At 43.6% G+C, this 14,957-nt stretch overlaps 1 protein-coding gene across 2 annotated transcripts in view; it reads right to left on the bottom strand.

The window, feature by feature from the left end:
* The window catches only part of BMERB1 (bMERB domain containing 1), a 107,987-nt gene extending 96,171 nt beyond the window's left edge, over positions 1 to 11,816 (bottom strand). The window contains exons 1-2 of one of the 2 annotated variants that reach the window (XM_067013455.1): positions 11,675 to 11,816; positions 11,212 to 11,472 (exon numbers count right to left, since the gene is read on the bottom strand). In XM_067013455.1, coding sequence (XP_066869556.1) covers positions 11,212 to 11,317 — 106 coding nt within the window. In that variant the 5' untranslated portion in view covers positions 11,318 to 11,472; positions 11,675 to 11,816. Of the gene's footprint in view, positions 1 to 11,211; positions 11,511 to 11,674 lie in introns of those variants that run through there. The other variant, XM_059038311.2, reaches the window with a different exon arrangement.
* Between the last annotated feature and the right edge of the window lie 3,141 nt (positions 11,817 to 14,957).

Here is a 14,957-nt window from a genome sequence, read left to right as displayed (position 1 = left end):
AGTTGATTTACAATGTTGTGTTCGTTTCAGGAGTACAGAAAAGTGAATCAGTTAAACATATATCTACTCTTTTTTTTTTTTTTAAGATTCTTTTCCCATATAGGCCATTACAGAGTATTGAGTAGAGTTCCCTGTGCTATACAGCAAGTTCTTATCAGACCTCCTTCACCTTATACTTGAAAGCTGGTAGGTACCCTTTTCCCATTTCCGCCCTCCCCCAGCCCCTGGCAACCACTTTTTTACTCTGTTTCTATGAGACTGATTTTTTTTTTTTAGATTCCACATATGTGATATCATGCACTATTTGTCTTTCTCTCTCTAACTTATGTCACTTAGCAAAATGCCTTCAAGTTCCATCCATTTTGTCACAAATGGCAGGATTTCCTTCTTTCTCATGGCTGAATAATATTCCATTGTATACATACAACACATCTTTTTTATCCATTCATCAGTTGATGGACACTTAGGTTGTTTCCATGTCTTGGCTATTGTGAATAATGCTGCAGTGAGCATGGTGGTGTAGAGGGCTCTTTGATATCCTGTTTCCATTTCCTTCAGATATATTCCCAGAAGTGAGATTGCTGGATCATATGGTAGTTCTATTTTTTCCAAAAGACCTTAAGTCACCTGAAGGGGAGGGACTATAGATGTCCTACTCAAAGAGCTACTGTACTCTCAAGAGCTTAGCACAATATCTGGCATATAAGAGGCTATCGTTAAATATGTATTCAATGGATGAGGAAATGAATGGATGAATAGACAAATACATGAATGACTTATCTGTTGGGGAATTTTAAATGAACTGAATAATTAGTGTCATGCATTGTAGTTATTTTCCAATTTGCATTTTATGAAATCTAGACATACTTGTCACCATCTCGTAATGCAGTTGTTCGTGATTTATCCAAATAAATATGTCCCTGGAAACACTAGTCTAGTGTTTGCACATAGACTGCACCCCTTCCCTGGGGTGAGTCCTTAACCTGTGTCCCCACTTACAAAGGGCCACGACGACTTCTGCCCTTTGCCCTATTTTGTAAAGAGTAAATTAGAAAACACAGGAAAAGTATAAATTGGAAAGTGCTATAAAGGTAAGAGGCCATTATTATTACTTCTCCCGACACCCATAATCTATGCACCTCTTTTTTTTTTTTTTTGGTACGCGGGTCTCTCACTGTTGTGGCCTCTCACATTGCGCAGCACAGGCTCCGGACGCGCAGGCTCAGCGGCTGTGGCTCACAGGCCCAGTCGCTCCGCGGCATGTGGGATCTTCCTGGACCGGGGCACGAACCCGTGTCCCCTGCATCAGCAGGTGGGCTCTCAACCACTGCGCCACCAGGGAAGCCCCCATGCACCTCTTTAAACCCTACTGAAAGTGAGAATAAGCAGCACTGGTGCTGATGTATAAATTCCTAAGACCTCAGGCTAACAACAGTTATTTCCCACCCGTCACATTGCCTTATGCTTAGAAGACCCTCTTTCTTTCCTCTCCGTAATCAACCACCAATGTTTTTTCCCTTCCAGATGTCTGTCTGGTTAGCCCCTTCCTCCCAACCCACGGCCACTTCTTTAGACTCCAGACCCTGTGAACTCACGATCAGATGATTCCAAAACACACCTGGTTGGCCTTCCACCGCCCCAGAGTCCCTGCCTTTCCATCCCGTCTGCAACCACTGCCAGACAAGTCTTCCTAAGATGCTACTTTCTTTACCTCTGCCCCTTGTCCTGCAGTGGCTCCATGCAGCCTGTCATTTTAATCTGCTCCAGTCTAGGGGCCCTGATCAATCAACCTTGGACTTCCCCACTCCACCAGTGCAGCCAAGTTCATGCATGCCTCCAACAATCTCCTTACACATCATCACCTCGACTCTTTTCTTGAGGCCAGACCACCCACTTTAACTTTCCTCTTTTCCTTCTTTCCAATTGTTTAAATACTACCCAGTTAAGGTCCACTTTATGTCCTGTTCTGTCAGCAGCAGCAGCATCAACACCATCACCATCATTTAGGGAGACGGTGGCTTTCCACATTCTCTGCAAGGGCTTTCCACATTATCTCATTGAATCTTCCTCATTACCCTATGAGGCAGGTCTTCTTACTATCTCCATTTTACAGATGAGAAGACGAGGGACTTCCCTGGCGGTCCAGTGGTTAAGACTCTACACTCCCAATGCAGGTTCAATCCCTGGTTGGGGAACTAAGATCCCGCATGCCGCACAGTGCGCCCCCCCACCCCAAAAAAAAGCTATGTATAGCTGAGAAGACGAAATTCAGAGAGGTTAAGTAACTAGCCCAAGGTCACAGAGCTAATAAGTGTTAAAGTCATGATTCAAATGCAGGCAGAATTCCCACTCTCAAACACTAGACTGTCCATGAAATCTTTCTTGGTCGCCCCCAGGAAGACCTCTCTCTGGGAAGCTACAAGTCTTCAAAACATGAAAATTCTTCTGCTGCATTTCTGTAAATGTCTTTAAGCTCTCACCGCAGTTTTACCCCAAAGGCACTCTGAAGCAGTGAGACACAGTCCTCAAGTTTACAAGGGATGCATTTGTAATGGAAAAGGAAATTAATGAGCCAGAGAACAGAATCAGTACTAAGAAACCCAGAGAAGTGTCTAACTGACCTTATCTGTATCTGTATTAAGAGCGGTTTTACTAATCCCAGGAAATAAGAAAGGCAGTAGGATGAAGTCACCCATGCTGGGTTCAAGTTCCAGCTCTGCCACTTACTAGCAGACTGGCATCGGGCAAGTTGCTTAATCTCTTTGAGCCTCAGTTTCCTCATCTGTAAAATAGAGCAATAAATGGCTCCATTGTACCTCACATCATAGGGTGTGTTGGAAGGAGTAAATTAGAGCATGCATGTAAACACGTGCTTGGAGTAGGCACATAGTAAGTGTTCAGTATATGATATTTCTTACCATCATTCTCTTCTACTTCTCTTAGAATCACTAGTTTTGCTCCTTTAATGTCAAGGCATTTTAACTAAAAAATAATTATCAGTAAGTCAGACTCTGATTCATTCAAACAAACAAAAATCCCCGAACTTTATTCTAGCAGTCTGGTCCTTGGTCACCCCACGTGGACCCTGCAGGAAATGTGGAGCTGAGCCTTCTCCTGTCTAGCCTCCTATGAACTTATCTGGACTCCAAAATGCACTCACCTCCTGCCTGTCTTGTCTCCCTCACTCTTTAAGAGCGTAGCAAGCATGACTGATCCAGCTGTAGTGCCCGGGTAAAATGCGCACATGTGCCATCCCCTCTGCCTGGAATGCTGTTCTCCTCAGTCAGTGATGAAATATTGTTCACCTTTTCAGCCTACTTCAAGAGTCCTTTTCCCTTCCAGACCCGAGAACCATCCTTCGGTGTGACCACTTGGACCTACAATATTGTGGGGCGCGGCAAAGCGTTGCCGCAAAGCAGGGTAGAAAAAGCTGAGTCATCCATCCTGTAGCCAGTGCGCATGCGTTGAGATATGCTAACAAGGTTTTAGAGCAGTAACCAGTCCGAAGGCGACGTGTAATTATGCCTTCGATATGAACCAATCAGAGACTTGCACAGTATCCCGAATCTTATATAGGCAGCTGCCGTTACGGCTGCGGGGTCTTCCTTCCATCTTTCCTTAACCAAGCTGTACTCCAATAAAGTGTGATACGAGAAGAATCTAGCGTGTGGCGACTGTTATTCTGCTGGTCAGACGCAGCTCGCCATACAATATATTTGTTATTATATTATATAAATTATACCTGTATTTATTTATTTTTTATTTTATATTTTTGGGTGCACCACACAGCTTGTGGGATCTCAGTTCCCCGAACAGGGATAGAACCTGGGCACCTGGCAATGAGAGCACTGAGTCCTAACCACTGGACCGCCAGGGAATTCCCATCTTAACCATTTCTAAGTGTACAGTTCCATGGTATTAAGTACATTCCCATTTCACAGATGAAGACAGTGGGGTCCATGGAAGTTAGGCAACTTGCCCAACATCACAGTGTTGGGAAGCAGCAGAGGGAGGATAGGAACACAGCCAGCCAGAGAACTCCTTAACGGTGAAGTCTGGGTCTTCTTCATTAGCTAACACATAGCAGGGGCTCAAGCCCATTGGGTAAGTGAATAGTTAGGGAATGAGTGGATTGTATGGTAAGCATCTTTGGGGGAGTTTTGTGAGGATGTTCTGAAGAGCTACACTAAAAGAGCGTCCACCTGTGCTTATCTCCAGCCCTCAGGATCATCCAGGTAACAGGTGATTCACATGAGTGAAACAGACCCCAAGGTTTCTTTCCAAGGGGAAAGAAACAGAAAAAAAAAAAAAAAAAAAAAGTGGTGCATGGTCTTTGGGATCTCCACCTCCTTGCCTGAGGCTGGCAGCTCACCTGAAATGCCCTTCTCCCCTCTCTTCACCCACTGAAACCCTGCTCAGCCTTCAGGTCCAGTGCAAACACTCCTCCTACTGTCATGCTGGAGCCCCCAGGAAGAGCCAATCTCTTCTTCTGCCCGTTTCCCACTTGTACCTTCATTTAACGTCTATTTCATACTGTTTATACCGGTTTATAATATAAATCATGATGTTCTTCACATCTGTGCTCCCCTTCCCCAAATCTGTAAGCTTCTTCAGAGTAGGGGCTGTGTCTTGTTTCATCTCTAATCTCTGCAACATCTAGCGCGGTGCCACGAATAACAGACACCGACTGGGCATACTTAGTCAAAGAGAGCTAGAATCAGGCTCCAGCTCTACCATTCACTAGCTTCATGGCCTTTAGCTTTCTTAACCTCCTTAAGCCTCAGATTCCCCATCTATGAAAGGGGAATAATTATCTGCTGACCAAAGAGAGTTGTTAGAATTTAATGAGCTCGAGTTCATAGCTAAGGCTCACTAACTACTATTATTATTAATAAGTGTTTAATAATTAATCAGAGACCAAGAATAGGCATAATTGATTTTTCCTTCAATGGACATATGAGAAGGAAACGCTTGCAAAAATGAAACTTAAAATACCGAATAAACAGAGCTATGTAAATAATTCGTTTTGTTCAAAGTACATACAAGATAATATCATATTCATCATCTTTGCCTTCCTGCCATTATGGTTCCTGCAATAAAGTTACATAGTCAGTTGCCTCTCCAGGGAGACTGCAGAGGCTAGCACACCTCCTAAACCTTAACCCGATGCTCAGTCTCCCAAAAGGTGGTCCATGTTGCCTTTACCCTTGTCACTCCTTTCACACTAAGGAAATTCCTACCACTTATCCAAAATGGGATTGATTAGGAAGGACCCTGGGACTACAGCGAACAGTGATTACATCGATCACCACTTGCCCCATGGTCTGATTCTCCATCTAGTAGCCGATGTGACCTTTTAAAAACAAACCCAGCTCATGTTAGTTAAGCTGGACAATCAGCAGCAGCTTCTCCTACAACAAGAGTAAAATCTGTACTTTCTTTTTTTTAACCACAACCTACAAGGTCCTACCCAGTCTGGCTCCTCGCTAATTTATCTCCTCTCTCTACCCTGACCCTCCTGGTTCCAGCCACCCCGGCCTTCTGTCTCTTCCTCTAACATACCAAGGGCCTTTGCATTTGCTTCTTGGATCCTTGACATTTACATGGCAAAATGTCACCTCCTTAGGAAAGCATTTCCTGACCACTGGACGGGAAATATCCCTCCCCTATTAATTCCCATGTAACACATCATCATCTGAACGACATTATTTATTTGCTTATGTATTGTCTGTCACCTTCACTCCCAGCCCATTTCCTGCTTTCCCCTTGAATAGAAGCTCCATGCAGGCAGGAACCTTGCCTGTCTTGCTCCACACTGTGTCTGAGCCCCTAGAACACTGCCTGGCACTTATAAAACAGTTAATACCTATTTATTGAATGAATAAATGCAGAAGGGGGAGCAGATTATTTTTCACTTTTTACTTTTATATTTCAGATGAATTTGAATTCTTTTTAAAGTGCACATTCTACTTCTGTAATAAGAAAAGAGAAATAAATAAATAAAACAAAATAAAATTGAAATAATAAAATTAGCATATTTAATCAAATAGATGAAAGTAACACAAATTCTTTCCCAAGAATCTATTATGTAGATTGCCGGCAATTCATATTTTTCAGTCTCCATGCTGTTTATTAAACCTGAAACATTGGCCAGTTTAATGATCTGTTTGCCAGTCGGCACACATCCTTGGATTTTTAAATAATTGTCATCTCTCCTGGGCTTATAGAAAGATTACCGTTTGAGCTTTCCACTTTATTCCAATCTCCTACTCATAGCACATTTATTTCCACCTCTATGCTTTTGCCAATGCTGTTATCTCTCCTGGCATCTCCTACCCGCTGTGCCACCCTCCCCTACCTCCCCTGTCCAAAATCTTGATTATCCTTTAAGGCACACTCAAATCTTTCAAGAAATGGCCACGACCACCGACAACTGTGCTTTTAAAAAGCTCTGTGCTTTGTCAAAAGGCACCTTGTCTTTTTGTCTCCCCTAATTAATTACACTTCATTGAAAGCAATACTTTTATATATCTAACCACACTGAATTGTCACTATGCATTTTCCAACTGAGTAAAAAAAACCAAAAAACCTACTCCCTTCTAGTGGAAAAATGTTGTCAGAAGTGGATGGGAGGGCTTTCCTGGTGGTGCAGTGGTTAAGAATCCGCCTGCCAATGCAGGGGACACGGGTTCGAGCCCTGGTCCGGGAAGATCCCACATGATGCGGAGCAACTGAGCCCGTGCACCGCAACTACTGAGCCTGCGCTCTAGAGCCCGCGAGCCATAACTACTGAAGCCCACGTGCCACAACTACTGAAGCCTGTGCACCTAGAGCCCGTGCTCTGCAAGGAGAAGCCACCACAATGAGAAGCCTGTGCACCACAACAAAGAGTAGCCCCCTGATCACCGCAACTAGAGAAAGCCTGTGCACAGCAACGAAGACCCAACGCAGCCAAAAATAAATAAATACATTTATTTAAAAAAAAATAAAAGTGGATGGGAGTAATTCCTTAGACTCTTTCTCAAAGGAGAAAATACTAGGTGGTTACCAAGGGTGCAAAAGCCGTTTCCTACACCTTCCCATAAGGAAGAAGGTGGTAGCTACACAATCATTACCTGGAATTTATAAAGAAATGCACACAAGGAAAAACTGACGGGCAGGCTGGAATAATCTCCTCCAATGCTATTGGGCACCATCCTCTTATGTCCTATTGCTGTGGTCCCCAACCTTTTTGGCACCAGAGACCCGTTTCGTGGAAGACAATTTTTCCACAGACCGGGGGTGGGGGGATGGTTTCAAGATGATTCATGGGCATTACATTTACTGTGCACTTTATTTCTATTATTATTACATTGTAATATATAATGAAATAACTATACAACTCACTATAATACAGAATCAGTGGGAGCCCTGAGCTTGTTTTCACTTGTCACTCACTGATAAGGTTTTGATATGTCTTCAAGCAATTGATTTATTATGGTCTCTGTGCAGTCAAACCTCTCTGCTAATGATGATCTGTATTTGCAGCTGCTCCCCAGCGCTAGCATCACAGCCTCAGCTCCACCTCAGATCATCAGGTGTTAGATTCTCATAAGGAGCACGCAACCTAGATCCCTCCCATGCGCTCCTATGAGAATCTAATGCCGCCGCTGACCTGACAGGAGGCGGAGCTCAGGCGGTAGTGAAATGATAGGAAGAGTCTGTAAATACAGATGAAGCTTCACTCACTCACCCGCCGCTCACCTCCTGCTGTATGGCCTGGCTCCTAACAGGCCACAGGCTGATACCGGTCCATGGCCAGGGGTTGGGGACCCCTGCCCTATTGTGACAACCATTCAGCATGGATTGAGTGCTTACTGTATGTCAAGCACTGTGCTAAATGCATTATATACATTATCTCATTTAATCCTCCCAACAGCCTGAAGTGGTCCTTACCATCCTGTTGGAAGATGTCACTGAGAGGATGGAACTGCCAGCTGACTCTTGAGCAGGACTGGGGTAATCAGAGGCTCCTCACCACTCCCATCCTTGAAATGTATATTCCACCCATTCTTCTTGCACTAGGAGCCAGTTCAAGGATGCGGCTTTGAGAGAGTAGGATGTTGTTGAGACCATCAGGATGGGATACACCACTGAACCCCATGAAGGCCTCTATATAAACTGTTGAGATTCTGGCGGGCCGGTGCAGAGATCTTGTGGTGCCCAAGACAAACCTCGTATGTAAGTTCCCTTGTTGTTAAACCTGCCACCTACCAATCTGGAGTGTGTGTCTCTTTCTTTGGCCTCTTCTTGCCCTCTGAGTACGGGGCCAGTTTCAGATTTCAGCTGGCAAGATCCCAAGGGTTCAAACCAACACATGCCCATTTTATAGATGAGGCAGCTAACTTACAGAACAGTTCAGCAATTTTCCCAGGGTGACAAAGCAACAAAGTGTTAGAGCTGGTTTGGATCCATGTCACCTGATTTCAAAACTCTCATTCTTAGCTACTATACTATTTATATCTTCTACCTAGAAACTCTAGCTAACATTAAAGAGAATGGTTAATACAACCTTAACTGAAAATGACCAGTTTTGCAATCTTTTTCCCCTTTTCAAGTCTTTTTAAGTAACACCTACTCAGTGTTTAACATAAAATATTTAAATATGTGTAAAAGTTAAACAGAGAGTGTCTTCTTTTTAATGGGCCTCTCTTTTTCTCCAGCATTTCCTGCATAGCGACATTGGCTTGACAATTATTATGCCACAGAATCAATAGTACTAATTTTCACACTTCGTTAATAAATAAGTGGAGGCCCCAGATGTTATGGGATGGATCCACAGATCCCCTGGGAGTTGAGAGAGAGTCCAAAAAGAATAAAAAGCCACTTTAATTAAAATTTTTAAAAAAGTTAGGCTGCAGACAAGAGTCTAGAGATCAAAAGTCTAGATTCAAAAGTGAAACTCTGGATCAGTGCTTTAAGAATATTTTGAATTTGAATAGGTAAAAATGAAAAAAAAAAAACTGGGGGATCCACACCAAAAGCAGATGTGGTCTTGCATCTGAATGGGAAGCAAGAGTCAGAATCTTTGTTGGTTTGGAAGAGAGAGGATAAGAAAGCCTTTCCACCAAGCTTTTAACAGTTTGCAGCCTAAGACTTAGAAGTACAAAAATTTCAGGAGTAAAAATGCTATAAATCAGGTTTTCACTGCAATTTTTCTGTATGCTTGAAATTTTTCCTAATAAAATGGTGAGAACATAAAAAAAATAAGAGAATTATTAGGGACCTGGCCAACATTGCAGCTTTAGTCCAGAGTGTTGCTTTATGTAATTCTTTGCAAAGGATAAAAGCAGCTTCTTTCTACAGATGTAGTAATAAAATAATGGAAGCAGTCAATATATTCAGCACTTACCTTGAACTCTACCTACATCATCTTATTGAATGTTCACAATTAAGCCATAAGGTATGTATTATTATCATCTCCATTTCAGAGAACAGAGGCAGAGTGAGGCTTAAAAAAATGTGACTAGTTATAAATTCAGTCACATGCCAGCAAGGGGGCAGAGCCAGGATTCAAACCCAGGGCTTCTATTCTGCACAGACCCAGTAGTCTTTTAAGGCCACCGTGAACTCCAGAGACCAACAGGCTGCCACATACTTAAAATCACTGAATGTGTTCTGCGACTCTCAACAGATTTAGAAAGCTTCCTGAAAATGTGAAAGCCATACACCTTCAGGTTAAAAGCAGAGAGGGGCTCAGGGGCCCAACAAACCTGAGTTCAAATCCTGACTCTGCCACTTAAATCACATCACCTAGCAAGCCTCAATTTTTCCATCTATGTAAGGGGAGTCATAAGTCATAATATTCCCCTCAAGGAGGCTGTTCCAGGGATTGAATGAGAGCATGCATTTAAAGTTCTTAGCACAGGCAAGATCTAATACATGGCAATCTATCAACAAAAGGCAGCCATTGTGGGTATTATTTTGAGCTTGTAGGAAGACCAGAGACCCTCAGCCCTGGGGTAATGTTAAAGTACCAAAGCCAAAGGGTTTTGAAAGGATGAAACAGGAGGAAGGACCCATATTTTAAAAGGAGAAAGAAAAGAAAAGGAGAGAGGCTGGACACACTCTGGTTTCCAGGCGCAGAACTAAGACATTTGACAGTGATTTCTACTTGAACCCATGAAAACCAGAGTACAGTTGAGCCATTCTAAAAAGATCTTCTGAATTTGTAATTACAGGTATGGAGAAAGCACACACACAGACACACACACACACAATCTTCTACCAGGTGAAGACAGGAAAAGAGCATATTCACAATACTTCGGTCCAATATAGCTCAGCGCCAAGGCAGGAAGCTGAGGGTCCTTGTGAAGGGCGAGACGGCCCTTCCCAGCCCGGATGGAGGTACAGAGCTAAAGCAAGCAGTGCAAGGGCAGGGGACCGCTAAGTGCCCGGGGTTTGCAGGGAGGGCTGGTGACCCTGGGACCCCTGCAGCTGCCTCTATACTTTGAGAGCAGGAGTTTCAACTACTGCATCCTATTCATTAAAAACAAAAAATCCTTAGTTTATTTGTTAATGTTGTTGACTCCAAAATACTGTAGAGAGAAGCAGCAAATACAGTCTGTCCATTTCAGAACTGCCTTCTAGGATTGTACCCAAATCAGAGACTTTGAGTCAAGAGAGAAAGAAGGGTGTGCACAGGGTTAACCTTCCCCTAACCCTGTCCCTCACACTCACGACCCTGGAGAAGGCAGGGGAAGAAACGCTGGGAATTTCAGGTGTGCCCTGAACCTCACTCCAGGGGAGAAGCAAAAGCAGAAACCCAGCGGACACTCCCCCCTCTCCAGAGACGTGGGCGCTTTCCAGGATGGTCCAAAGGCTCCAGCGTCCTAGCGCATCCCGGGTGGAGAAAAGACCCTCCTCCCTCGGCTGCGGGAAAGACCCTACTTTCCAAGACCGGCTGCGAGCTTGGATCCGGCACTCCCGAGTCCACCCCAGGCTCCCGGCTCAGCTGCCTGGAGATTCCCGAGCCTCCCGGTGAAGCCCAACCCGGAGGCTTTTGTTCGAGGGAGAGCGCGTCGCAGCGCAGCGCAGCGCATCCCCGCAGCGCTGAAAGCCCCGCTGCGGGGGCGCTTCCCTCGGTCCGCTCCCTACCAACCCCGCGCTCCCGCGACCACCCGCTCCAGCGCACGGATCCCCAACTGTCCCACCCCCCGCCCGAATACTCACTTCTTCCCAGTCCCTCCGCTTTCCACGCCGTCTCCTCCACCGCCCCATAGCGCCTCAAAGGCTTCTCAGCTTCCAGATGGATGGACAAAGATTGCTTTAACTCCATCGCTGATCTCCGCGGGCAGGTCGACGGGTCTCCCTTTACTCCATCCCCGCTGCGGGTTGCAGGGAGGGAGGCGGCTCCAGCCAGCAGCGTCTTAAGGGGCCGGGCGCTCGTGACGTTGTTCCATCTCTTCCGCTGCCAGGGCCGGGGACAGCCGACTGGTATGGGGTTGGGGGGAGAGAGAGAGGGGGAAAAAAAAAAAAAAAAAAGATGAGGACGCATGCGCAATGGAGGCTTAGGGCGGGGAGCTTGGGGGCTGGGTAGACAGAAAAGAGGGAAGGTGATAACTCTACGAAGAACAACATAACAACTAAAATAGAACCATCACAAAGGAAGAGAAAACAAGGCAGCAGCCCATACTGGGGCTTGTGACGTCAGCGTGCTGCTAGGTTTTGAGTGGGATTTGTGAGAGCATCTCTGTCTGGGGGCAATGGATCCATCTTTGTGGCGAGTGTACAAAAGCGTGAGTGTGGACCTGGATCTGTGGGTTCTGGGGTTGGCTGAGTGCATTTTTGTGACAATCTCTGTCGTTTGCATTTGTGTGTATTTTGAATTTGAATTTGAATATAAAATGGGACAATCTTGTCTGCTGGTGCCTATGTCCACTCTGTATGTGTTTGCATGAACTTCAGAGAGACATGAAACTATTTTGGACACAAGTATAACAAAGCTATTTGGAACATGGATCTTTACTTTCCAGAAACCCAGAGGTTTATCTTAACCAACAAAGCACGGCAGCATTAAAAGTACAAGGTAAAATCAGAAGCTAGACTGATTTTTAAAATAGTACTATTTATTAAATGATGGCTAGGTGCTAAACACTCCACAATAACTCTGTGAAACAGATACTGCTTTGTTAGCTTTGTTTTATAGAGGATGAAACTGAGGTGCAGCAAGATTAAGTTATTTGCCCAAATTCCCACACTTACCAAGTGGTCTGGTCAGCACTTGAATCCAGATTTAGCCTCTTTATTGTACTGACCTTCTTGACTGCACAGGTATGTAGTTTTGTACTGGGCTGGGGGAGAAGCTCTATAGGACATGTGTTGTTCATTTGTTGTTTGTTGTGATTCTTAAGACATCATCTGGGGCAACTTTTGGTATCCACACAGCTTGTGGAGGTATGAAAAGGCTTTAAGAAAATGATTTATCAACCAGCAGCAAGAGGCTTCAAAAATTTATGATCAATAAAGTGCTTCTAAATGGCTCATGAGAGAAAAAGGAGATAACAATGAAAATTTTTAAATATTTTGACCTGGATAGTCATGAGAGTATCACATATCAAAACTTTTAAGTTTTGATGTAAGTAAATGCATAGCCTTAAATTCATGCATTTAAAAATGTAAGACTAAAAATAAATGGGTTAGGATGAATAGGTAAGCAAAATGTGGTCTTTCCATACAGTGGAATACTATTCAGCCTTTAAAAAGGAAGGGGATTCTGCAATATGCTACAACATGGATGAAACTTGAGGACATAATGCTAAGTGAAATAAACCAGTCACAAAAAGACAAACACTGTACAATTCCACTTATGTGAGGTGCCTAGAGTAGTGAAAATCCCAGGAACAGAAAGTAGAATGGTGGTTGCTGGGGGCTAGGGGGAGGGAAGAATGCAGAGTTTTTGTTTAATGGGTATAGATTTTCAGTATTTCAAGATGAAAAGAGTTTTGGGGCTGGATGGGGGTAATGGATGCACAACAATGTGAATGTATTTAATACACTGAGCTATACACTTAAAACTAGTTGAACTGGTTTAAAAAAATCATTGTGTTCAACTGAAAAGACTATAAGAGAAAAGAAGAGACAAAACCTAAGTGAAGTAGAAAAAAAATAATAAGAGCATAAATTAAGGTAATAGGGACTTCCCTGGTGGCACAATGGTTAAGAATCCGCCTGCCAATGCAAGGGACACGGATTCAAACCCTGGTCCGGGAAGATCCACATGCCGCGGAGCAACTAAGCCCATGCACCACAACTACTGAGCCAGCGCTCTAGAGCCTGTGAGCCACAGCTACTGAGCCCACATGCCACAACTACTGAAACCCGCATACCTAGAGCCCATGCTCTGCAACAAGAGAAGCCACCGCAATGAGAAGCCCACACACTGCAATGATGAGTAGCCCCTGCTAGCCACAACTAGAGAAAGCCCATGCGCAGCAACAAAGACCCAACACAGCCAAAAATAAATAAATTAAAACAACAACAACAATAACACTAAGTGGAAAAACTGGAACCCTCATACGTTGCTGATGGAAACATACAATGGTGCAGCCACTTTGGAAGACAGTCTGGCAGTTTCTCAAAAGGGTAAACACAGTTATCACATGACCCAGGAATTCCACTCCTCAGTATAGACCCACAAGAAATGAAAGATACATCCACACAAAAACTTGTTTGAACAAATGTTCACAGCAGCATTATTCACAGTAGCCAAAAAAGTGAAAACAACCCAAATGTCCATCAACTGATGAATGAATAAATAAAATGTGGTATATTCATACAGGGGAATGTTACTTGGTAATAAAAAGGGATGAAGTACTGATACATGTTGCAACACGGTTAAATCTTGAAAACGCTATGCTAAGTGAAAGACACCAGTCACAATAGACCATAAGTTATATGATCCCATTTATATAAACTGTCTAGATTCTTTATCTACAGAGAAAACATTATAGCAAATCAACAGAGAAAGAAAGTAGGTTAGTGGTTGCTTAGGGCTGGGGATGGAGGAAAATAGGCGAAGGCAGGGACTGCTAAAGATTACAGGGTTTCCTTTTGGGTGAAAATGTTCTAAAATTGTGATGATGGTTGCATAACTCTAGTAATATACTAAAAACCTTTGAATATGTACCTTTAAAAGGGTGATTTAAATAGTATGTGAATTATATCTCAATAAAGCTATTAACAAAAAAAATTAAATTGAATGGGATTTAACCATTTAAATCCCAACACATTATCACGAGGTTAATGAAATGACTAAGGCCAGCCTGTGCAGCCAGACAGCAGGGAATTCCAGGGGTCTGGCCACACAATCCAAATCTGTCCTGGTCCTTCCTGGGGTTTGGCATTACCTGATGGTGGTTGTCCATTCTAGCTTGTGTGTGTGTGTTTTTCATATTCTTTTCCATTATGGTTTATTACAGGATATTGAAAATAGTTTCCTGTGCTAATCATAAAGACCTTGTTGTTTATCCATTCCATATATAATCATTTGCATCTGCTAATCCCATACCCCTGATCCATTCTTCCCCCATCAAGCTTGTGTGTTGATGGACATCACTTGAGGTCCTGTGGCAACTGGGATTTCCAAAACAATGACAGTGACTCCAGGACAGTGATTCCCCAGTTAGTGGCTCAATTACACTGGCCCGATTCAGAAAAATTAGGCTAGGCGAACACCTCCCCACCCATCAGCCCACCCCCGCCAACCCTTCTGTCTCCCACTTAATATGTACTTTGGCCAGCATTATCCTGGGGTTTTAGTGAATTAGCCATTTTGCTACTAGTATATAGGCTATATGTTAGTAGGACTACCGTTATGCTTCTGTATCTGGAGAGACAGTAAAAGTTTCAATTGTAATACAAACACATTCATGAAAGAACATCAAAATGATCATTTCCCACTCCCATGATATATCTTT

This window comes from Kogia breviceps, chromosome 14 (genome assembly GCF_026419965.1).
Source record: "Kogia breviceps isolate mKogBre1 chromosome 14, mKogBre1 haplotype 1, whole genome shotgun sequence".
Taxonomy (NCBI): domain Eukaryota; kingdom Metazoa; phylum Chordata; class Mammalia; order Artiodactyla; family Physeteridae; genus Kogia; species Kogia breviceps.
The sequence above is the reverse complement of the archived record's forward strand: the minus strand, read 5'-3'. Positions and strand labels throughout refer to the sequence as shown.